This window comes from Sorex araneus, chromosome 11 (assembly GCF_027595985.1).
Source record: "Sorex araneus isolate mSorAra2 chromosome 11, mSorAra2.pri, whole genome shotgun sequence".
Lineage (NCBI taxonomy): Eukaryota > Metazoa > Chordata > Mammalia > Eulipotyphla > Soricidae > Sorex > Sorex araneus.
The window spans coordinates 50,769,039-50,792,819 of record NC_073312.1 but is presented as its reverse complement, the minus strand read 5'-3'; the positions used below and the strand labels follow the sequence as shown (position 1 = coordinate 50,792,819).

Here is a 23,781-nt window from a genome sequence, read left to right as displayed (position 1 = left end):
AAATGTGAGTGCTTCTCACCTTGCAGTGAGGCCACAGTGGTTAAACTACCGTGCTGGCAGAGAGCTTAAAGTTATACCTTCCTTGAAGGTTACTGTGGCTACTTTGTTACTTGGCTTAATACTGGAAGCCATTAGGCGTTTCCTACTCCCGCAGTCCAGTGGAGCTGTGTCATTGGAGTACTGCAGCTCTCAGCATGATTCCCTAAATTAGAGCTTTCCCAACTGCACACAGGAAAGGCAGCACCGGAGGTGACTAAGAAAATGCACATTTATCAGGTTTCTTTCCTGGAAAGACTGATGCAGTCTGTCTAGCAAAGATCTGCAAAAAGCATTATTCAGTAATTGTTCTTTTTAAGAGAGTGTTGTAATGCTACTATAGAATTAAGTGAACTAAGACTTGCCTTATAGTAAATGCTTCTATAAACCTTTACAATGATTTTTTTTCTGATTTTTCCCCCTCTGTGGATGTCATAGCTAGAGACACAGGTGGCAGGAGGTTATCCTCTTAAAACAAGATGTAACCTCAGAAATTGTACTAACGTTATATATTTATTACACTGGTCTTACAATGAGCAAAAGCTAAGTGTTTAAGTCTGCCATGAATGTGTTTTAACTCCAAAGTCTAAGAAAATTTATTTGAAAAACAGAAACATTATTTTTGAAAAATATCTCAAGCCTGACAATAAAAGTTTTTAAATTTTGTTCCTGTTGTTCTTTGGCAGCTTGGATGAAATGGCAAAATATGACCTTCCAGACACAATCAATTTTATCATTGAGAAAACTGGGCAGGAGCGACTCTACTATGTGGGCCACTCCCAAGGCACCACCATCGGTGCGTTTCAGGCAGGTGTGACCTGACAGTGTCAGGGGATCTTCTTCCATAATTATGAAACCGGTTGGGGTTCCTTCCCTCATTTGGTCTCCAGCTTGGAGACTTGAGCTGGCAAACCATTTCCTCTGGCTAGTTTCTGAGAAGCAAATAAAATGCATATAACTAAAGCAATAGAAATTCCCTTTTGTCATAGGTCCATAACCGATTCCCACCAAAGTGCTTCCTTCTAAAAAAAAAAGCCAAAGCAAGAATTTTGCAGTAAAAACAGACCAGAGCTGTCTTTGGGATCTCAGAGTCCATCAAAATGGCTATCCTCCCTAATTTCTGGGTCATGAACTTGTCAAGATTGCTGGTAGGCCACACAAGGACCAGTCTAAGATGTACTTTTGAGGAATATGAGGGAGTAAGAGTCCTGACTTCACTGCTGGTTTGAGGTCCCAGGGTTGACAAATGCACCTTGTTTATAGAGCTTAGGTCTCATCTGACTTGTCAGGCAAGAAAAAATAATACTAAAGGCCTACAGTTTTTTCCAAGTTACAGATTTATTTATTCATTTGTGAAACCATTTATGTAACTGATGAACATTTGTCAAACCAATGGCTAGATGCTAGAAAAGCAGAGATAAATATGGTATGCATATTTCCCTGAAAAAGTTCATAGTCTAATGAGCAACACCAGCAGGAAGACAAAGCATTACAAAGCTCAGTGGTTATATATTGCAATCAGGATAACTTTTAGTTTCTTTATGTGCTAAAGCAGGCTCGTTGTGGGCAGGGAAATGTTGGCATAGCCACAACTGTCCCTCCCTATTACTGCTCTTCAGTAAACTAGACATGAGCACTAGCAAAGGCATTGCTCTCTTCTCTCTCCGGAACCTTCATCCTAATCATTTTTCTGGGGTAAAGTAGGTCTTTGTATGCCTGCCATACCATATCATTTACATGCGTTCTCTCATTCAGAGTGAAAAAGTTTGATGGGGCCTTACCAGTACATCGGGTAAGGCATTTGCCTTGCACATGGCTGACCAGGGTTTAATCCCTGGCATCCCATATGGTCCCCGAAGCATCACCAGGAGTGATTCCTGAGTGAAGAGTTAGGAGTAATCTCTGAGTATCATCAGGTCTGGCCCCAAAACAAAGCCAACAAAAAACCAAAGTAAAATCATTTGAAACTATCATCATCCAAATTTTACAAATAAAGTCAAATATTAATAAAAACAAACAATAACTTAAATTATATAACATATGGATATTTAATTGTTATTTTTCATTATGTGAATCTATACATATATAATTTAATTTTCAAAAAAATTATCCTGTAAGGGTTTATTTTACACATTTAAAAGTTTTTTTAAATTTTTATTTTAACATAGGAAAAAGTCAATTGTTGACACAACTCTAGAGTTGAAATTGGTTAGATAATAAAACTCCAATATTGAAATTAATAAGTATAAAAATCAATTGTTTTATGTGAAAATGATTATATCTCATCATAGGGTTAAGTCCTTGTCTAAGGATCTACTAAGCTGTTTATTGCTAATTGGGTCTTCTGTGTTACTGTTTTTGTTTGTTGAGTTTAGTTGGCTTATATGTTACTTTCCCATCTAATTTGGTGTGCTCCTACTGGAATTTCAGTATTGAGAAATTAGAAGGTACGTGGCCTCGCTGTCCAGTGACTTCAGGATCTATGAAATGATTCAGTTTGCCACCCAGCAGAGAATATTAGCAAAGAGATGGAGATGAGCCCTTGGCATGGCGATAGCTCTGGAATATGAGTGCAGCCTGGAGGGCTTCCATAGGGTGGGTTCTAGGTCCACCTGTCTCCTGAGGGTACCTCAGAATTTTCAGCTACGGGGACCCATATTCCATAAATTTTACCTGCTTGGCTTGCATTTCCTTGGAGATTTAGTCATTAATCAGTAGAACAGGGCCTGTGGATGAGCCAACATGACAGCAGTTGTGGGAGGTTCAGTTTACATATTTAACAACTTGGGGGTAAAAAAAATGAGGCTTAGGCAGGGAAGATAATTAGAGAAAATTTTCACAAAGCTAATAAATTGAAAGCCCAAACTGGGTTATAATGTGATACAGAATAAAATTGTCCTTAGAATTTCCCTAGATGTGCCCCACATTGGATGTTTGAACCCTTTCTGCAACTCTCTCTGAATATACTTTCTCTCAAGAGAGGCACCTTATTCTGATAAGAATTTGTTTTGATTATTATTTCTGTTCTAGAAAATTTTCTTCCTAAACATGGCACTTTCTTGAACTGTTTTATGCTTAATTTTTAAACTATAACTATTTATTTAATTAAAATTATTTTTGAGCTATGATAGTGTATTTTTCTATTTCAGCTTTCATAGCATTTTCTACAAATCCAGAGCTGGCTAAAAGGATCAAGATATTTTTTGCTTTGGCTCCAGTTATCACAGCGAAATACACCCAAAGTCCTATGAAAAGATTAACAACTCTTTCTAGAAAAGTGCTGAAGGTATGTGATTTTTCGATTTAAGTCTATAGTAGTTAAAACAAAGTCTACTGCTGATTTCAAGAGACAAAGAACTGGGAGTGAAATAGATGCTGGGGGAAATCTTTTTTTTTTTAACAAATAATGTTGAAGGACCTCACTCTGCTGTCAATCACCTTCTTGTCTTCATCTATATCCCTCCTTTTATTTCTCCTCAATCACAGTGAAATTGAGAGCAGATTTGATTAATTTATTCCCCCTACTTTTTCTGACACAGTATAGTGCAATAGTTTATAGTGTATCAGGAAGCAGGTGTCACAGGTTTGAATCCCAACTACCTGAATAAATTTGCTCAAGTCTTTAATGGGAATCTTTTCCTTATCCTGTGAAGTCGAAATCTGCTAGATTGCCATTTACAAGATAGCTTAGTGAGTTCATATATGTGAATCCTGTAAGCCAGGTCTGCACATTGAAAATCTTAAATAAATGTTAACTATTGATATTACCGTCATTTCCACAGACCACATCTTCTCCCATCACTTGCTCAATCATCTACACTTCACAGACTCAGTCTGTCAGCTGTTTAAAATGTAGGATACATCTTAGACCCTAGGTTCTCTCTGCTGACTGACAGCTTAATAATATTGTTTACTCAGTCAAGGTGAATTAATCTATGTGGGTTGTTGTGTTTTCCTTTTGCATATTTATGTGTGTTTCTTTCATAACTGAAGGTGCACATGCTATTCAGTATGATTATGTAAGTGAAAAAATTATAGAAGCTGTAAGTTATGGTGAATAAGAGATAAGCAAATTATCCCGCAGTGAGTCAATTATATATATACAGATTTATATATACTAATTTATATACAAAAGAATTGGAAGCAGAAAAGCTACCAAAACAATGTGTAAAATGCTCACATTTCTCTCATAATACTTAATACTCTTTTACAATAGCATTTTTGTTTTTGTTTTTGGGCTACACCAGGGAAGTCCAGGGGTAAGTCCTGGCTCTACAGTCAGGAACTACTCCGGACTGTGCTCAGGGATATGCCAGGGATCAAACACTGATTGGCCCTTTGCAAGGAAAATGCCCAACCTGACCCTATCTTCTATAAGAAGAATTTAAGTGTAGCTTGTTCCCACCATAATAATAAAAAAACAGTACTGGATTTCTTGCTAAATTCTTTTCAGCATTCTCAAACAGCTCAGTGATCATTTGAAATGGTGGGATCTTTCCATTCTCATTGATTTGCATAAGTTAGCTTTAACAATCTACATTGTTTGACATGCCTTTAGTGTAGTTTAATTCAGTAAAAATATCTCTAGGGCCACTATTTGCATAGTATAGAATCAGGAAGCAGTTTGTCTATAAAATTACTTTTCAGGCTGAATGTTTAGGAATGCAAGAGAGTTGGGGAAAATTCAAGTAAGAAGAGGGCAAGGACAGTTAATGAAAAGCATTTATGTTATAAAGAGTTCAGAAATTGTGGCCTGCTGGTAATGACAGGTGGGCAAAGAATGTTAAACAGATAAATGGACTCATCAGATTCACAGTTTTTGATACATTGACCCAGAAGAGCTTAAGTCAATAGAGAAATTGCCATATATTATCTACTAGTTCCAAAGAGAAATTACAGGATCTTCCTACTAATAAAGAAGTACTAGAAATATTCAAATAAAAATGAAAAAGTTTCTAGTTGTTGGAACAAAAAAATCTCCAGTGATATGGCATTTGAAATTTCAATATATATAGTGTGGTGTAACAAGCTTTTCAAACCTAAAGCAAAATATGAGCAACACAGAAGCAGTGAAGTTCAAGCCATGGAAACCTATGTAAAACTGGCTTTATTTGGTTTTACATTTGAAAATAAAAGTAGAAATAGATTCTAAAAGGAACTGGGTACCAATTAGTAAATTTGGAATGTATTCTCTAGGTGATGGGTAACCATGGAAAGTGTTTGCACGGAGAAATGGCATAAATAAAGTTCCTTTTTAGACATAGTCCCCTGGCAACCATATCAAAGCAGATGGAAATAGAGGACATTAAGATGTGTAAAAAAAATGAGGTAAATGGTTATGAAAAGACTATTGCACTTCAGCTGATAGATGTTAGAAAACTGAGGTAATTGAAATAATCATCTTGTAGCTTATGGCATATACTTTTTAAAAAATTTGAATCACACTCAGAGGTGCTCAGGATTTATCCCTGCCTTTTCACTACTTGTTGGCTCTAGAGGCAAGATGAGGTGCCAGGGATTGAACCCTGGTCAGCCACATGCAAGGCAAGTTCCCTACCTGCTGTATCATCTCTCCAGCCCCTAGTATATGTTTATTATTATTATCATTATTATTATTTTATTGAATCACTGGGCTGGAGCAATAGCACAGCGGGTAGGGTGTTTGCCTTGCACATGGCTGACCCAGGTTCAATTCCTCCGCCCCTCTTAGAAAGTCCGGCAAGCTACCGAGAGTTTCTCGCCCAAATGGCAGAGCCTGGCAAGCTACCCGTGGTGTATTCAATATGCCAAAAACAGTAACAAGCCTCACATGGAGATGTTACTGGTGCCCATTAGAGCAAATCGATGAGTCACGGGATGACAGTGACAGTGATACAGTGATATTGAATCACTGTGAGATAGTTACAAGCTTTCAGTATACGCTTTTTAGGGCAGTGTTCTTTGACTTTTCTCTCCTGTTATCAAAATGTTCTTAGGATGTACAACAAGGTTTTTAAAGTAAATAATAAGGTACTGTGTACTTGAAATTTGTTCAGGGTAGATTTTAAATATATCTTAACAAAAAATAAACTATGAGATAATGAATATGCTATTTATCTTAGAGTTGGTTATAATTCTGTAATAGATTTTTATATTCATGTCCAATAATATTAATGTTTAAGTATGTTCATCATATCTGTTTATTACATTTCACAAATTAGTGGCGGAATAGATGGAATTTCCTAATTCATTTGGGATATTTATTAAATTTATGCATTATTTTACATATTCATTGTAACTGATATACACTGGAACTCATCAAATACTGTATAACATTTTTATCTGTGTTTTTGCCACAGCACCTGAGTTTTTATATCTTTTACCAATCTTCACCTTTCCTTTCCTCCTATCCCTCATTCTATTTCAGTTTGTTCATTACTTGTGGTTTCATCTATCATCTTTTCTGATCCTGAGTTCATTTTAACCCTTTGCTTTTTCTGTGTTAGTAGGATTTTTGGTATTGTTTTCTTTTTTCCACATAATTCTTTTTTAAAAAATGCTTACTATAAGTGTTTTTCCTATTACTCATTCTCATGAACTCCCACCTAGAGAAGCTTCTAAACATCTATCCAGAGCATCTGTCTAGAGTAGCTTTCACGTTTCAAAGAAAAATAAATAATTACAGATATTCTTCAAAGCCACATAAATATTCCAATGCTATGGGCTGAAGCCATAGCACAGTGGTAGGGTGTTTGCCTTGCATGTGGCAGACCCGGGTTTGATTCCTCCACCCCTCTCGGAGAGCCTGGCAAGCTACCGAGAGTATCTTGCCTGCACGGCAGAGCCTGGCAAGCTACCCGTGGCATATTTGATATGCCAAAAAACAGTAACAACAAGTCTCAAGATGGAGACGTTACTGGTGCCCGCTCAAGCAAATCGATGAGCAACGGGATGACAGTGATCACAGTGATTATGGAGAGCTTCACTAGCATTTTTGAACTACAATTTTTTAAAAATTGAACTTATCTGAGTTTTCAACTTAGTTATTCTGTTTATTTATAACTGTCAGTTCTGCTAAGTAATATGATCACAAGGGCTTTGTAGCAGTTTCTCCTCATTTTATTAAATAATCTGAATCTCAGATAGACTAAGAAGCTAGTCCCTAGTCAAGTGAAAAATAAATTCAGAATTTGACCAGGCCAACCTTGCTCAGTGCCCTTTCATCTACGTTTTCTTCCCACCTTTTGAACACCAACCTGAAGGATTTGATGCTGGATCCCTGTGCACAAAACAATTCAGATCAGTAACCGGCTTAGAGATGGATCTGCTTGGCAAGTCATGCACTCTTATCTAGGATAGTGGTCCCAGGAAGAAGGATGTTCATCTAATTCTTACACCTACCTCTGTCTCTACAGGTTAATGCAGCAAACACACCCCCTACAGAACCAATGTGGAATTACATGTATAAGTTGACAAGTCTCTAAATGGGTTCTGTATGGCTGTATGATCTGTACTATTAGCCTCTGTTTTAGATTAGGGTAAAGAAGTTACTTATTATTGGGTAAATATACGATAACTTAACTGAGTCACTCAGGCATGGATACAAAGGTAGAAGTCAGAGACTGTCATATAAATTCTTCCTACTTTAGTGAAAAGTGATTATCAGGACAGATTATAAGGACCCAAAGCAGTAGATAAAATTTCTTTTGTATCACATTTTTATGGCTGATTGCATTATCAGACTATTTTTCTTTACATGGATTTTTCTATTTAGGTTACAATACTAAACTATATAGAACAAACATCAATATTCTTTTAAAAGATAAATTCAGTATATGAATCAGGGAAGTGGTTCAGTAGTAGAGTGCTTGTCTCGCATGCCTGAAACCCTAGGTTTGATCCCTAACACACCCCCCCCACACACACACATTGTGGAGAGCCTCCACGGGATGGTGCTTCGTGAACACCTGTTTTTTGTTGGTTGCACCGTGCTTCGTGAACAACACCTGGTGGGGAATCAGGATGTCTTGTCACGCCCACAAGTTGTGGCTAGTTTATCAGCTGCAGACACTTGGGGGGGGCAAACAAACAGGGAGAAGTATATAAGGGGGGAAGCTGCCTAGCTAGGGAGTTCCCTGGGTTCCCCTTAGGTTCCCCTTAGGTTCTCCCTCAGGTTCTCCCTCAGGTTCTCCCTCGTTCCTCCTCCTCGTTCCCGTTCCCCTTCTTCCCATTTCATGGAAAGTCCTTGAATAAATCGCGGCAAGAAGGATCTCCGAGTTGCGTGTTCCTTCTCTGGTCGAAGCGGCGCGTGACAACACATCCTATACATCTGCTGCCATTATGATTAAATGATCATGTACATAGTTATACAGGATGAATCAAAATTTATTAAGCAGAATTTTATTAAGAAGAATCAAAATTTATTAAGCAGATTAAATAAACTCTGGCATATTTTCCAAGTGATTGTGACAAAATAAGTAAGAGGGAAGAATGAATTAAATGGCTCATACAATGGTTAACTATTGCTTTATAGACCTAAGGAAATCTTATTTTAATTGCTCTAACATAACTTCCCTCTACCTTTCCTTCTCTACACTTGTTTTCTTCCATTCTTCCTATTTTGAGGCCTTAAGAGATATATGAAATCATGGCATATAGTCATGTCATAAAATATAAAATATTCTATGAAACAATTTTAACTTTAAGCATACAAGAAAAGCACTTTCTGGAACTCAACAAATTAATCCAATAGGAATTTATTGAGTCTACTTTACCAAAGATTGTATAAAAATCTTGCAGTGAATTAGTGCATTAAAGAGACATGCTAGTTATTGTTTTTATTTTTTGTCATTTCCAGTTAATAAATTATTCCATAAGAAATAATGTCAGTTTTTTAGGGGCTGGTGAGACAGTACAGTGGGTATGGTGCTTGCCTTGCATATAGTTTACCTAGATACAATTCCCAGAATCTCTATGATCTCCCAAACACTGCCAGAATACCTGAATGCAGAGCTGGGAGTAACCCCTGAGCATTACCATGTGTGCCCCCAAAACAAAGAAGTAAAATCAACTTTTGCTATAACTAGATGCTTTCAAGCTTTAAGAATTTTTTTCTTTTCAGCTTTCTACTTAGTTTATTACAGTAAAGTCATAAAACTGGTTATTATAGAAAACTGAACTACAGAAAAAAACCCTATCAAAAATAATTGAGAGAGGCTGAGCAGACACCATTCCAAATAATGGTGAATGAGATTTTCTTTCTCTCACATTTCCAATGGCATTGGTTGTTCCCACACATTTTGATATATGCCATTCTCACTTGTGTTTACTTGCAGTTTCTTAATAACTGATGATGAGCACTCTTTCAAATGCTTACTATCTTATATATGCATTATTCGGGAAAGTGCCCATCTCCTCTCACCATTTAAAAAATTATTTTATTTATTGAATTGCTGTGAGATAAGCAGTTACAAAGCTGTTCATGATCAGGTTTTAGTCATATAATGTTCCAACGCTATCCCTCTATCAGTGTACATTTCCCACCACCAGTGTCCCCATTTCCCTCTAACCACTGCTCCCCGACTCCCAGTCTGTCTTTTAATGTGGTTATTGGACATTTTGCTGTTGAACTTTCTGAGTATTTTAATATATTGGATATTATCCCTTTACTTGATGTGTTGTGTGAAAATGTTTTCTCCCATTCAGTAGGATGTCTTTTTATTTTAGCTTGACTTTTGTTTGTTACACAAAATCTTTTCAACCTAATATGGTCACATTTGTTTACTTTTTGGTTTTCTTGCCTTTGCCTTTGGAGTAAAATAATCAAAGACACACTAAAGTCCATTTCTTGGAGAGTTCTGCCCTTATTGTTTTAATGTACTTTATGGATTCTGGTCTAATCTTGAGGTGTTTAGTACACTTTGTGTTAATTTTTATTAAAAGTGTGAGATACGAACTCATTTTTAATTTCTTAACATATGGATATCAGTTTAACAGTATTTGTTGAAGAGATTTTTCTTGAAAAATAATATTTTTAGTAATAATAATGATCACAAAAAAGAAAATCATGGTATATATACCAAATGATATGTTCCTCATTTTATTTGGTATGTATGTTGAAAAGGTGAAATCTTATATTTTGCCACAACGTAGAACTAGAGGGCAACATGCTAAGGAAATAAGTCAGAGGGAAAGAGGTAAATGCAAAATGATCTCACTCTGTGGGATATATAGAAATAAAATAGGAAAATGGACAGAATCCAGTGGAAATAAATCCTGGAACTCTTAACTACAAAACTGATAATACAAGGTATGAGGAAAGGGAGTCTAGAAGTAGGTAGTAGTTGAGAAAACTTGAGATAATTAAAACATAAGGGACAGGTGTGTATGACCCCAGAGCTTTGTAGTTTCCTAGGGGACTGAATTCTCCTGAACACCAACAGAAAAAAAAACAGCAAAAATAAAAAGGTTGGAAAGAATAGTAAGTTGTGAGCTAAGGTTAATCACAAGTATACAAATATGAGTTGGGAGAATTACAAAGACAAAATTTAATAGGCATCTCAATTTCACTAAGGCTGAGTACTGGACAGGTATCACCTTACATCCAATGCATGTCCAAATTAGTATTCATTCTCCACGTGTTTTTAATATTCATGAAATTTATGGAGTTTTAAATTGATATTTCAGATGCTGTTTGGTGACAAGATGTTCTATCCTCATACATTTTTTGACCAGTTTATTGCCACCAAGGTGTGCAACCGCAAGATATTTCAACGTATTTGCAGCAATTTCATGTTTTCTTTGAGTGGGTTTGATCCAAAAAACCTAAATATGGTATGTGTGACTACTTTGGGAGAGCAGTTGTTTTATTGCACATTGATACGGAGAGTTCATTCTGTATTTTCCCTTGTTATCTTTAGTGTGTTCGTGATATTCAACTAGGACCAAGAGTATGATCATTTAAGAATTTGTTGATGATATTATTTACTGGCTATTCCTGTTGCCAAATAGCCACCACTGGAAAGTATTTCACTTAGATTAAGGCTACAGTTTTGTAATTTATCTTTTCATGCCTGAGACCTATTTCATAACTAGAGAAGTAGAATTTCAATTATTCTTAGGCATCTGTTTTGTCTTTTTACCAATGTTCCACTTTCATGGGTGATTTAGACATAGTTGAGAACCTCATATGTCTTTAAACCAAAGGAATAAAAGCATGGCTTTTCAATACTACAGATCACTGTTCAACATGTATTGAGGGAAAAGGCTGGAGAGATAGCACAAGGGTTAAGGTGCTTGCTGTGCATGTGGCTAATCCCTGCTCAATTCCTGGCATAGCATATGGCCCCACAAGCACTACCAAAAGTGAGCCCTCAGAACAGAGCCAGGAATAATCCCATAAGCATGAAGTAAACTCTGAGAAATATCAGAGTGAACCCAAACATCCTTGATTCCCCAAAAAAAGTTGTGATGAAAAGAATAAGAATTGGGGTTCTTGTCCTTTCCAACTTAATTGAGATTCTTTTCTGAGTAACTGTTAACTGACCTGAAGACTGGAAAAGAAAAGAAAGGAAGCCAATGCTTACTTACTTCCCAGAGAGGAGAGAACATTTGAAATTGTCAAAGCAGAGGCGGTCATATGTCTCACAGACTTCATCCTAGAGCCTCACCTCTTGTCAGTATAAAACAATGACCAACACTTCCCTTGCCTCAAGAAAAATTTATTTTAAAAAGGATTTTAACCCAAATAACACCTTCACTAATTGCTTTCTTTCTTATCAGTTTACTAAAGAATCTATTTTTTTTGCCTGTTGGTTAGGTGGAAACATATAATAAAGATGAGTTAAATTAAATACAGAGCTAATTTTAAAAAGACTTTTAAGCAATAAAAAGACTTAATTTCAAAATCACCCTCTAGGCAAGATTAAAGAATGTATGAGTTCACCTTATAAAATGATAGTAGTGGAAAGTAAAGGCCCCAACATGATAGTCTCTCAGTATCTGTATTGCAAACCATTACTCCTAAAAGTAGAGAGAAGGAAGGATGTTGTCTGTCATAGAGGCAGGGAGAGAGTTAGGAAGTGGGGGGAGGGATAATGGGGATATTGGTTGTGGAAAATGTACACTGGTGAAGGAATGGGTGTTCGATCATTGTATGACTGAAACTCAAACATGAAAGCTTCGTAACTGTATCTCAAGGTGATTCAATAAGAAAAAAATGACAGCAGTTGATATTCAAGGGGTTCAGGGGAGTCCTCACTGCACATTTGTTTAGTTATTTCATCACTGTTGAGAATTGGACTATGGAATATTGCCATGCCTGCAAACATATCCATTATAGTAGATATTTACTAAAATATTGATATATATATACCCATCTGGTAATAAAACTTAGAGATTTTAATGTGGATTCAGAGGTTTGGAGAGCTCATAAATAGTTGGATTATTTTTCAGCTCCAAAATGCTTCTGATGCTCACTTTGTTAGAAAAATATCTTAATATGAAACGATAAAGATTTTTTTAAATCTAGAGATAATCCATATATTAATGGAAGTTGAAATACTGGATGGATGATGTCTGACTCAATTCTGAAGAGCCTTGTAGAATTTTACCATGTTAAAAAATTTAGAAAACAGACCATAGAGATAGTACAGTAGGTATGATGCTTGTCTTGCATCTGAATGACCTGGAGTTCTATATGGTCCCTCAAGCACCACAAGTGATCCCTCAGCACAGAGACAGGAATAAGACCTGTGCATAGCCAGATGTGACCCGACCCCTGTCCCCCACCAATTAGAAAATAGAAGGAAATCCATCTGTTGTCAGGGTCTGAAAACCAGCAGCTCTCTGAGAATGTCCTTTGAATAATTAGGGCTTTTATCCCTTGACCTCCTGTGCCTGCTGTAGGGGAGACCGGGAAGAAATGGTGCATCTATCTGTTTTGACAATGGGATGCTCTTCTTGAGTTCTACGAAGGCACTCCTCAGGTCAGGGCACCGCAGGGGGAAGGTCGGGGAAAGTTAGTGAATATGGACTTCTTTGACTAAAAAAGTGTTCAGAGGTATGTGGCCAAGTTATTCCTAAGAAAAGAGGCAAACAATCAAGTGCACTTATTATGGGATGGTATGTTTAGCCTCCAGGTGAGAAATGTTCTCTTGACTTTGCAGAGTCGCTTGGATGTTTACTTGTCACATAGCTCTGCTGGAACATCTGTTCAGAACATGCTGCACTGGGCCCAGGTTTGTGCCTCCTGCCACTAACACACAGAGTCGCACCACAGAGAACTCACTGCGGGGTTTGTTGGCACCTGCTACTGTTTTCTGGAATCACAGCAATTTATTTTTGCTCTCTTCATTTCCTCTATTATTTATGTCCTCAGTGTCTGAAGTTTGAGCTAGGATACTGGACATTAGGACTGAATTCTGATCCTTAAATGAGTCCAAACTACCTTTTCTAAGGAAAGCTTGTGTATTCTTTGTGGGAAATCTGCAGCTCTAATAGAGCTTTATATAATGCTGTATAGACTGTTCTAAAACAAATATCTATTATTCTCCAACTGGCATGTGGTGAATTTCAGACCAAAAAGAGTGCTTTATTCAGAACAAGTTAAATGTCATGGAAGGATTAAAATGATTAATCATTTCTGTTCTTACCCCCAGTTTAAGGGATTTCACTTTATTTTATTTTACTATGTTACTCAATGTCTATCACCTTTAGGGTTAAGTCAAATTTGATGCATAGCTTTCTGAGTTAGGTATTGTGATGAGAAGAGGGGTGACAGGAGATAGATAGAGCTAGAGATAGTTGGGGAGATAGAGCAAGGCCTTAGGAACTTGCCTTGTTTGAGCCCCAGCATCATATATGGTCCCCCAAGCACAGCTAAGAATGATCCCTGAACACAGAGCCAGGAGCAAGCCCTGAACACAGTCTGATATGGTCTAAAAATCAGAGAGAGAGAGAGAGAGAGAGTGAGAAAGAGAGAGCAAGATTTATCCAAAGCTGTACTGTATCTGAGATTCTTTCATTTTAGCTTGAACTTTCATTTTAACTAGCATACTAATACATCTGTTTCATGCTATGAAGTTGAGGATCACTGTTAGTTTGTAAAAGCAGTAGAGAATTTCTGATATTCTTTGAAGAGTTCCAAAAAGTTAAGCCTTGAATTTCCTATAGGAAGAAAGATGCTCTTTGATGGACATGTCCTTTCAGGCAATCAATTTCAATTTCACATTTATTGAACACTTCTATCTGTCTTTCTAATGTTTATATACACAGTTTCAGTCAATCTCATCAAGTCCTGGTAAAAAAATTTCAATTAAAGGCAAATGTCATAGTCAAACACTTTCATATCTCACTGCTGACTCCTCTTAAAGTGAAATCTCTTCTGATCAAAAGTTCTTTTGGAGATAGAAATGTTGTGGTAGGAAGGTGCATAAGCTTTTTCTTAAATCATATAGATAGTTAAGGCAAAAATATTAATGATAGTAATAGAAATTTTCTTAAAAACAGTATGCTGAGGTTTCTTGCATGCTATATGCTTTATATGCATATCCTATACAGTCTTCAAACACTCCACAAAGAGTGGTATTGTTAATATATGCCACACTGCCTCCCATTGATGAAAATCCACAGAATCTCTATAGCAGCCCCACTCTGTCTACATAAATAAGATGGGAACAATTTTAAACTGAAAAATCAGGTGCTTTGAACTTGAAACAGCCACGGGATACCGGGGCAGTCCCAGCCGGGGCCGGTGCTCGGCTCCGGCCGAGTTTCGGCCCGGGTGCCCATGCCTCTGCACAGCCGGTGGATGTGGAATGAGCGGGAACCAGAGACAGCTTTAGGATTTGGGGTTCCAGCAAGTGCTTGCACCCATGTATGGAGACTGTGAACTAAGCTTTTGCTACATGCTGTTCCAGGAAGGGAAATGATTCATTTTCCAACTTAAATCTCCGCGGACTTAATTACTATAATACAGAAATTGTACGTGCGACATTTTATCTCCTCATTCTCATCAGTGGAAAACTTATTATCAAATATTTCCTTGTTAATAGAGCTATATTTTGGGGGGATAAATTCCAACAAAAATAGTGAGTCTGTTTTGAAACGCTAACAACAACAGTGAGTTGTGTGTTGAAATCTGGAATGTAATCAAGGTAAAGAGAAAAGGAAGTGAAATCACTCACGCACGGCGGGGGTTGGGTGGCGAGGGGGGGATGTATACTTTTTTGTTTTTGTTTTTGCTTTTGTTTTTGTTTTGTTTTTGTTTTTATTGGTGGTGGAATATGGGCACTGGTGAAGGGATGGGTGTTTGAGCATTGTATAACTGAGATATAAGCCCTGAGAACTTTGTAACTTTCCACTTGGTGATTCAATAAAATAAATTAAAAATAAATAAATAAATAAACTGAACAATCACAGTTAATTCAATGAGTATGAGAAAGCATCTGAGTTTCAAGATAAGAAAGAAAGCAGACTTTAGGCAGAATATTTTAATAAATTGCTTTAGATAAATGTAAAAATTATCTTCCTCCTCAATCCAAGGTGAGTGGCAAGTAACAGAAAAAGAAACCCCTAAGTGTATGACTATTTCCATTCTAGTATCGAATAAATCGATGAGCAACGGGATGACAGTGACAGTGGTACAGTGATACTTTTTGACCACAGCCAGTGATGCTCAGGGCTTACTCCTGGATCTCTGCTCAGGGATCACCCCTAGAGGTGCTTGGGGATTGAATCTGGGTTGGCTTTATGCAAGTCAAGTGTCCTACTTACTGTACTATTTCTCTAACAATCCTTTAAGTATTTCTATGTTTAAGTATTTCTATGCTTTGTATTCAGGAGTTCCAGTTTCTGTCTCTGGCATCTCATGGTCCTCTGAGCGTTGCCAGATGTTGCCCCAAAATATACCCCCCAAAAGTAGATATCTTACCTCTCAGCATCTGTATAGTAAACCTTAATGTGTAAAATGAGAGAGAAAGAGAGAGAGAAGAGAGAGAGAGAGAGAGAGAGAGAGAGAGAGAGAGAGAGAGGTGCCTGCTATAGAGGTAGGCTGGGGTGGGGTGTGTCTTGAAGAGGTAGGAGAGATACTGGGGACACTGGTGCTGGGAAATTACACTGGTGAAGGGATGGTGTTGGAACATTGTATGACTGAAATGTAATCATAAACAGTTTTTTAATGCTCTATCTCATGGTGATTCAATTAAAAACATAAATTTTAAAAAATTTAAATAAAATAAAATTTTTAAAAAGTAGATTCCTTTATTGGATTTTACTTCATGTCTTAAATAATGGGTCATAGTCTCAAACTTCATCAATGGCCAACATCCAGAGACGATAAAGCCAAGCTCCCAGAAGCTTATAGACTTCTTATAGCCTAGTTCTCCCTCTAGGAGAACGTGGCAAGCTACCAAGAGTTTCCTGCCCACAAGGAAGAGCCTGGCAAACTCCTTGTAGTGTATTCATATGCCAAACCCAGTAACAATGATGGGTCTTATTTTCCTGACCCTGAAAGAGCCTCTAATGTGGCACTGTTGGGAAGGACAAGTAAAGAGAGGCTTCTAAAATCTCAGGGCTAGGACTAATAGAGACGATACTGAGACTGCTTGAGAAAATCGACAATCAACGGGATGATGATGATGATGAATCTCAAACTTCTTTATATATTTACTGTTAACTTTCTACAAATGTGTACTTTTAAAACAACATTTTATTATCTTTCTTATTTTTCTTTTATTTTAGGCTGTTAATACTGGTCGATTCCAAGCATTTGACTGGGGAAATCCTGATCAGAACATGAAGCACTTCCATCAGGTACAAAATAACAATTAACAGTAGTATTCTGAAAATAATGTAATATAAATAATATCCACTCAATAAACACCTAGTAGGTCCAATTCACTATGCCAAATATTTATATCAAATGGTATTCATTGGGTTTTATGATAGCCCATATTATTCTTTTTTAAATTTAATTTTTTATTTGAGGCATCATTGCCGTACTGTTTATGTAAAATACTTTTCTTCCAACAATGCTGCCAAAATTAATTATGGTGCATTAATCTATCTAGATTATCATTAAAAATACCACATAGAAGCCAAGGAAATAGATCAAAGAGCTAGTGCAGATTTTTGCATGCAGTGAACCTAAATTTCATCCCTTGCACTGCATCGTCCCTTGAGCACTGCTAGGAGTCACTTCGAAATACCAAGCCAGAAGCAGTCCCAGAATACTGTCAGGTGTGCCCCCAAACATTTCCCAATGAACAATGGACTAAGTAACTTACCCACCTAAATTTCATTTCTAATATTTCTCTCACTTCTGTCAGAGTCTGTAACCCTGAGATCAGAGTATCCGAAGTATCAAAAGAAGGTGATGTCTCTCTTGCTGGTTTGCAAAGAATTCACTCTTACAACCTTATTAAAATAGCAATTACCTACAATAAGCTTTTTCCCCAAATACAATTATAATGGGAGTTAGGGCTTCAACATCTGAATTTTGTGGAATTACAAATTGTCCCATACCATATGGTAGTAATCAAGATACTTTAGTTGCAAGTAGCAGAAGTCCTGTCTTTCTATTTCAGTCATACATAGACATAGATATGGACAAGGGTGATAAAAATAGATGCTGCTTTACTGAAATAAAAATGATAGAAATAAACACACAATAGCCAAGAATTTAAACACCCTCATTAGGACTTTCTCTTGCCCACTCTCTCAATTTTGCTTTTATATGTTGTTCCAATGCTTATGCTCTTTCCCAGAGAGTAGTACAATAGTATCTGGGAGTTGGTTTTTGAATCACATATCTAGTATTTTCTTGGTAATGCTGGCAAAAGTTCCTGAGAGAACTTTGACCCTGTGTTAATCCTGTGCCCATTTTCAGTAAAATTGCTGTAGCCAGAGGAATGAAAAATGGATTTGCCAAGCCTGGTCATCCTGACCCACTGTGAAATGAGGGAACTGAAATCAGTTTATCACAAGATAGGTTGAGTTAAAACAGAGGAGAAAGGGACATTTTTGTCAGGAGACGAACACACTCTGTTTCTCTGTAACAGCCTGGCTCTTTTTTTAACATCATATTTAAAATGCTTGTCCTTTTGCATAGATTTTAATGCCCCATGAAGAATTCGTTCAACAATTGTCCTGTGTCAAAAATTCACTGAGCCTGGAGTTTTGTGTCTGAGAGTGTTTATATTTATCCTACTATTGTTTGAAAAGAATACAATCCTAGTGCTATTTTTCACATGGTCTGCTATAGAAAAATAAAAGTCCTCTTCTTCTAGATGCTTTTTCAGACTTTCTCAAAATTGCAGAAAATAGTAACAATAAAACTACTCTTTTCTTAAGTTCACAATTTAAATTTTTATGCAAAAGTGTTTATTTTATTTTATTTTTTTATTAAATCACCATGTGGAAAGTTACAGTTTCCAGGCTTATCTCGGTTATACACGGCTCGAACACCTGTCCCTTCACCAGTGCCCATATTCCACCACCAAAAACCCCAGTATACCTCCCACCCCCGACCCCCCACCCCCGCTTGCGTAGCTGATAAATTTCACTTCATTTTCTCTTTACCTTGATTACATTCCATATTTCAACACAATATTCACTATTGTTGTTGCAGATTCCCCTCAAAAAAAAAAAAAACAGCCCTGCTGACAAGGAAGCATTTGATAGTTAGTTTTCCATTGCTGAGAATGAAGAAATATGAAGTCATAGTGATAGCGGCCGCGCGGTTTAGGATTTCTGCATTTTAGTACTTTAGTAGTTAAGTCCAGTGAGATTTATCCTAGAAATTGCATCATTTCCCTTCTTGGAGCAGCATGGGGCTCTGGCTTAGTTCACAGTCTAGAGACACTGGTGGAAGCAGTTGCTGGTACCAAAAGTAGTCTAGATGTCCTCCGGATCGTGGTCAGCAGCAGCAGAGCGGCCACACAAATAAACATGTGGCCACTCTGGTGGCATCTCGGCAGAGTGCACACCGATATTGCCCTGGCATAAGACTGCCCACAAGCGTCTCACTGTTTTAAGTTCCAACCTCTCTCTTTTTTTTTTTTTGCTTTCCCGTGCCACCAAGTTCATACCTGCTTAAAAGTCCTCATAATATGGTGGACACCATGCCACTTTCCACCGGCTGGGGATAGCAAACCGAGAAAGATCTTTCTCCTCCTCGGCCGGCATGGAGATCTGGTCTAGAGACATTGGTGGAAGCTGGTGAAAAAGTGTTTTTAAATATTCTTAATATTTTAATATTTGCATATTGCTAAGAGCATGCCAATTTACACTTTTAGTATGTCAAACACTTAACAACTAATTGTTAATATCATTTTTATCATATATTTTTTCTGTGAAAACTTTTTCTCTCTGTCTTTAATTTTATTTAGCTTACACCACCTTTATACAACGTTACTAAGATGAACGTTCCAACTGCAGTGTGGAGTGGCAAACAGGACCGAGTGGCTGATCCCAAGGATGTGGAGAATTTACTCCCTAAAATTTCCAGACTTATTTATTATAAGTTAATTCCACACTACAATCATTTGGATTTTTACCTTGGTCAGGATGCCCCCCAGGAAATTTACCAAGACCTAATCAGATTAATGGAAGAATGTTCATAAATTAAATACAATTTCCTTTCTTTGAACAAGCATATTTTCATAATAGTAGTGTGCACAGTATGATTACTCCATGATTTTCACTAATGTCCACACGTGCATGTAATCCAGACCCCTTGAATGTGAGTGAAACTGAGAGCTATTTATAGCCCACAGAAATGACTACAGTGTACAGACTTATATAGTAAAGCCGCAGGCTATAAAATCAATACCCAAAAGTCCATGGCTTTCCTATATGGAAATAATGAGATAGATGAAAATGTTATGAAAAAAGCAACCCCATTCACAATCATGCCTCAGAAAATCAAGTACCTTGGAATCAATTTAACTAAGGAGGTGAAGGACTTGTACAGAGAAAATTACAACACGAAAATAAAAGAGGACACGAGGAAATGGAATCACATCCCCTGTTCATGGATTGGGAAAATTAACATTGTTAAAATGGCAATACTTCCCAAAGCATTATACAGATTCAATGTGATCCCTATAAGGATACCCATGACATTCTTCAAGGAAGTGGATCAAACACTCATAAAATTCATATGGAACAACAAACCCCCACGAATAGCTAAAGAAATTTTGGGGAAAAAGAAGATGGGAGGCATCACCTTCCCAAACCTCAAACTCTACTACAAAGCAGCAATAATTAAAACTGCATGGTACTGGAACAAAGGCAGAGCAGTAGACCAATGGAACAGCGTAGAGTATCCCTACACACACCCTCAAATATATGATCATCTAATCTTTGATAAGGGAGCAAGAAATGTGAAGTGTAGCAAGGAAAGCCTCTTTAACAAATGGTGCTGGCAACACTGGACAGCTACATGCAAAAAATGGGCTCAGTCTTACACCTAACACCATGCACAAAAGTCAGATCAAAATGAATTAAAGACCTCAACATTAGACCAGAATCCATAAGGTACATTGAAGACAAGGTCGGCAAAACCCTCCATGACATTGAAGCTACAGGCATCTTCAAAGAGGACTCACCACTGACCAGGCAAGTGGAAACAGAGACAAACAAATGGGACTACCTTAAACTGAGAAGCTTCTGTACCTTAAATGATACAGCGACCAGAATACAAAGACAGTTTACAGAATGGTAAAGGATATTCATCCAATACCCATCTGATAAGGGGTTGATATCAAGGATTTACAAGGCACTGGTTGAACTCCACAAGAAGAAAACATCCAAACCCATCAAAAAATGCGGCGATGAAATGAATAGAAACTTTCTCAAGGAAGAAATCCAAATGGCTAAAAGATACATGAAAAAATGCTCCTCATCACTAATCATCAGGGAAATGCAGATCAAAACAACAATGAGATACCATCTCACACGACAGAGACTGGCCCACATCCAAAGAACAAAAGCGACCAGTGTTGGCACAGATGGGGAGAGAAAGGGACTCTCCTTCACTGCTGGTGGGAATGCAGACTGGCTCAGCCCTTCTGGAAAACAATATGGAGCTTCTCAAAAAATTAGAAATTTAGCTCCCATTTGACCCAGCAATACCACTTCTGGGAATATATCACGGAAACACAAAAAAGTATAGTAAAAGTGACATCTGCACCTATATGTTCATTGCAGCACTGTTCACAATAGCCAGAATCTGGAAAAAACCCAAGTGCCCAAAAACAGATGACTGGTTAAAGAAACTTTGGTACATCTACACAATGGAATAATATGTTGCTGTTAGAAAAGATGAAGTTATGAAATTTGCATATAGGTGGATCAACATGGAAAGTATCACGTTAAGTGAAATGAGTCAGAAAGAGAGGAACAGACATAGAAAGATTGCACTCATTTGTGGAATATAAAGTAACAGAATGGGAGACTAACACCCAAGAATAGTGGAGATAATTGCCAGGAGGATTACTCACAGCTTGGAAGCTGGCCTCACATGCTAGTTGAAGAAGCAGCTCTGATAGAGAAGGGATCACCAAGCAAATGGTGCTAGGCGGGCCCACTAGGGATGGGAGATATGGGCTGAAAATAGACTATTGACTGAACATGATGCCTACCTAATACCTTTATAGAGAACCACAACACCCAAAAGGAGAGAGAGAGCAAAAGGGAATGCCCTGCCACAGAGGCGGGGTGGGGTGAAGGGGACAGGGTCAGGGTGGTGGGAGGGATGCTGGGACCATTGGTGGTAGAAAATGGGCACTGGTGGAGGGATGGGTACTCGAACATTGTATGAGTGAAAGGTAAGCATGAACACTTGTAAGTCTGTAACTTTATTTCATGGTGATTTACTAACAAAATATAAAAATTTAAAAAAAGAATAAAAATGAAATGACTACAGTGAAAGGACATCGCATTCAGTTAGATCATGTTTATGGCAAAGATTTCATTCCATGCTATTATGTAAAAATACATCTTAGCACATGGGAGCAAGAGGTTTTTCTTAGCTTTTGAAGTAACCAGCTTTGTTGGGGAAGATCATATGCTTATAAACTGTGACTTTTAGTATTTGTAGGTGACCTCCAACTGGTAACAAGCAAAAGACATATAAATAAATAAGTATATAATGATATGGCATAGCCAGGAAATGCTATACTCAGAACAGCTAGAAGAACATGAATCCCACATAAAACATGAATGTGTCTGGATATCTATCCTTCTCAGCAAACCTCCAACTGAGAAAGCCTGGCCAGAGGATCTCAACCTGGTGAGACCTTCGGCTGAGGAAAAAGCTATGTCATACTCCTCCTGCTGACCCACAGAAAGTGAGATAATACTCATGTGTTTTTCTGAGTTTCTATGTTCGCAGTAATTTGTCATCAGTAATAATAAACTGTAATTATTATTAATAAAGTTATTATTGTTATTTTATCATTTTAGTTCTAAGTTTGAGATTTTTTGTTTCTGTTTCCCTTTAACTTCTTTCCCCTTCCTTGAATATATTTTGTTTGGATGACTGACTAATGACTGTCTAAACAAATCTTTATCTTTGTCTTCATCTCCTTTCTACAGTAAGAACACTTAATATAAGATATATGATATATGCTATTAAAGAATTTTTAAATGGACAGTACAGTATTGTTAACTAAAGATGTTATGTTGGCCAGAAGACATTTAGAACTTAATCCTTTTGGAAACTCTTTGAAACTTTATACTTCTTAAAGAAAAACACGTGACCCCAACACACTCACACATACAGAGAGAGAGAGAAATGGGGGGGGGAACTACCATTATTTTCTCTGCTTCTATGAGTTTGGCTATTTGTTTTTTAATTGAATCACTGTGAGAAGGACCATTACAAAGCTATTTATAATGGGTTTCAGTCATACAATGTTCCAACACCCATCCCTTTACCAGTGTATATTTCCCACCACTAATGTTCCCAATGCTCTTCTATCACCCCACTAGCAACACCCCCACCCTACACCTGCCTCTACGGCAGGCACCTTTCTTCTTTCTCTCTCTCTCCTTTTGTGCATTATTTTTTGCAATACAGGTACTGAGAGGTCCCATGTTTGTTCAGGGCATTCTGGTAGTTTTATAGCTGAATAAAAGGAAGGTACAACTGGAATAGATTTTTTTTAACTGGATAGCAGCTTTGGGGGTGGACATGGCATGGTACACTGGGGCTTCTGGAAGTACAGGCAGGTGGGGGAGGTAGCCCATCCTGACTCTGAGAAAGCCTGGGGATTTCAATCACAAACCCCGAACACCGTAACTTTCAGCAGGTTAGTATCTAGGTGAGATCCATTCTGAGACAGTGGAGCCTGGCTGGGGGGGGGGGGGGCTCCTACTTTGGATTATGGGAACAAGTGACTGCCAGGAGCTCTGATTGGGCGAGCAGTGGGATAACCCACCCCACTCCGATGTGCCTCAGTCTGTTCAGCCTTGCACAGGTTCGAGATTAATTGCAGCTTTTGATCTCTTTTGAGATTTATTCATGAGTTTCTGAAACGAGGCCAATAAATAAACTTGTATGGCTGAGGCAGGGGTTGTGGGCGTGACTCCCATGTACCTTAATTCTGACGGCTTAATTTCACAGAATATTTGGTCCTGAGTTGTTGGGTTCTGGCAGAGGCATAGCAGTGATTTGGGGGTTTAAGGAAGCTTGAAGGTACTACCAGACGGCTGATGCACTTGCCCTGCGGGTATAAATTGACCTGCAGGTGGCGCCACAGC

At 37.7% G+C, this 23,781-nt stretch overlaps 1 protein-coding gene across 1 annotated transcript in view; it reads left to right on the top strand.

Annotated features, from left to right (window-relative positions):
• The window catches only part of LIPK (lipase family member K), a 30,939-nt gene extending 11,302 nt beyond the window's left edge, over positions 1 to 19,637 (top strand). Inside the window, exons 4-9 of the mRNA XM_004607622.2 lie at positions 723 to 832; positions 3,186 to 3,322; positions 10,702 to 10,848; positions 13,182 to 13,253; positions 16,756 to 16,827; positions 19,404 to 19,637. Of these exons, the coding sequence (XP_004607679.2) occupies positions 723 to 832; positions 3,186 to 3,322; positions 10,702 to 10,848; positions 13,182 to 13,253; positions 16,756 to 16,827; positions 19,404 to 19,637 (772 nt within the window). The remainder of the gene's footprint in view (positions 1 to 722; positions 833 to 3,185; positions 3,323 to 10,701; positions 10,849 to 13,181; positions 13,254 to 16,755; positions 16,828 to 19,403) is intronic.
• The last annotated feature ends 4,144 nt before the right edge of the window (positions 19,638 to 23,781 follow it).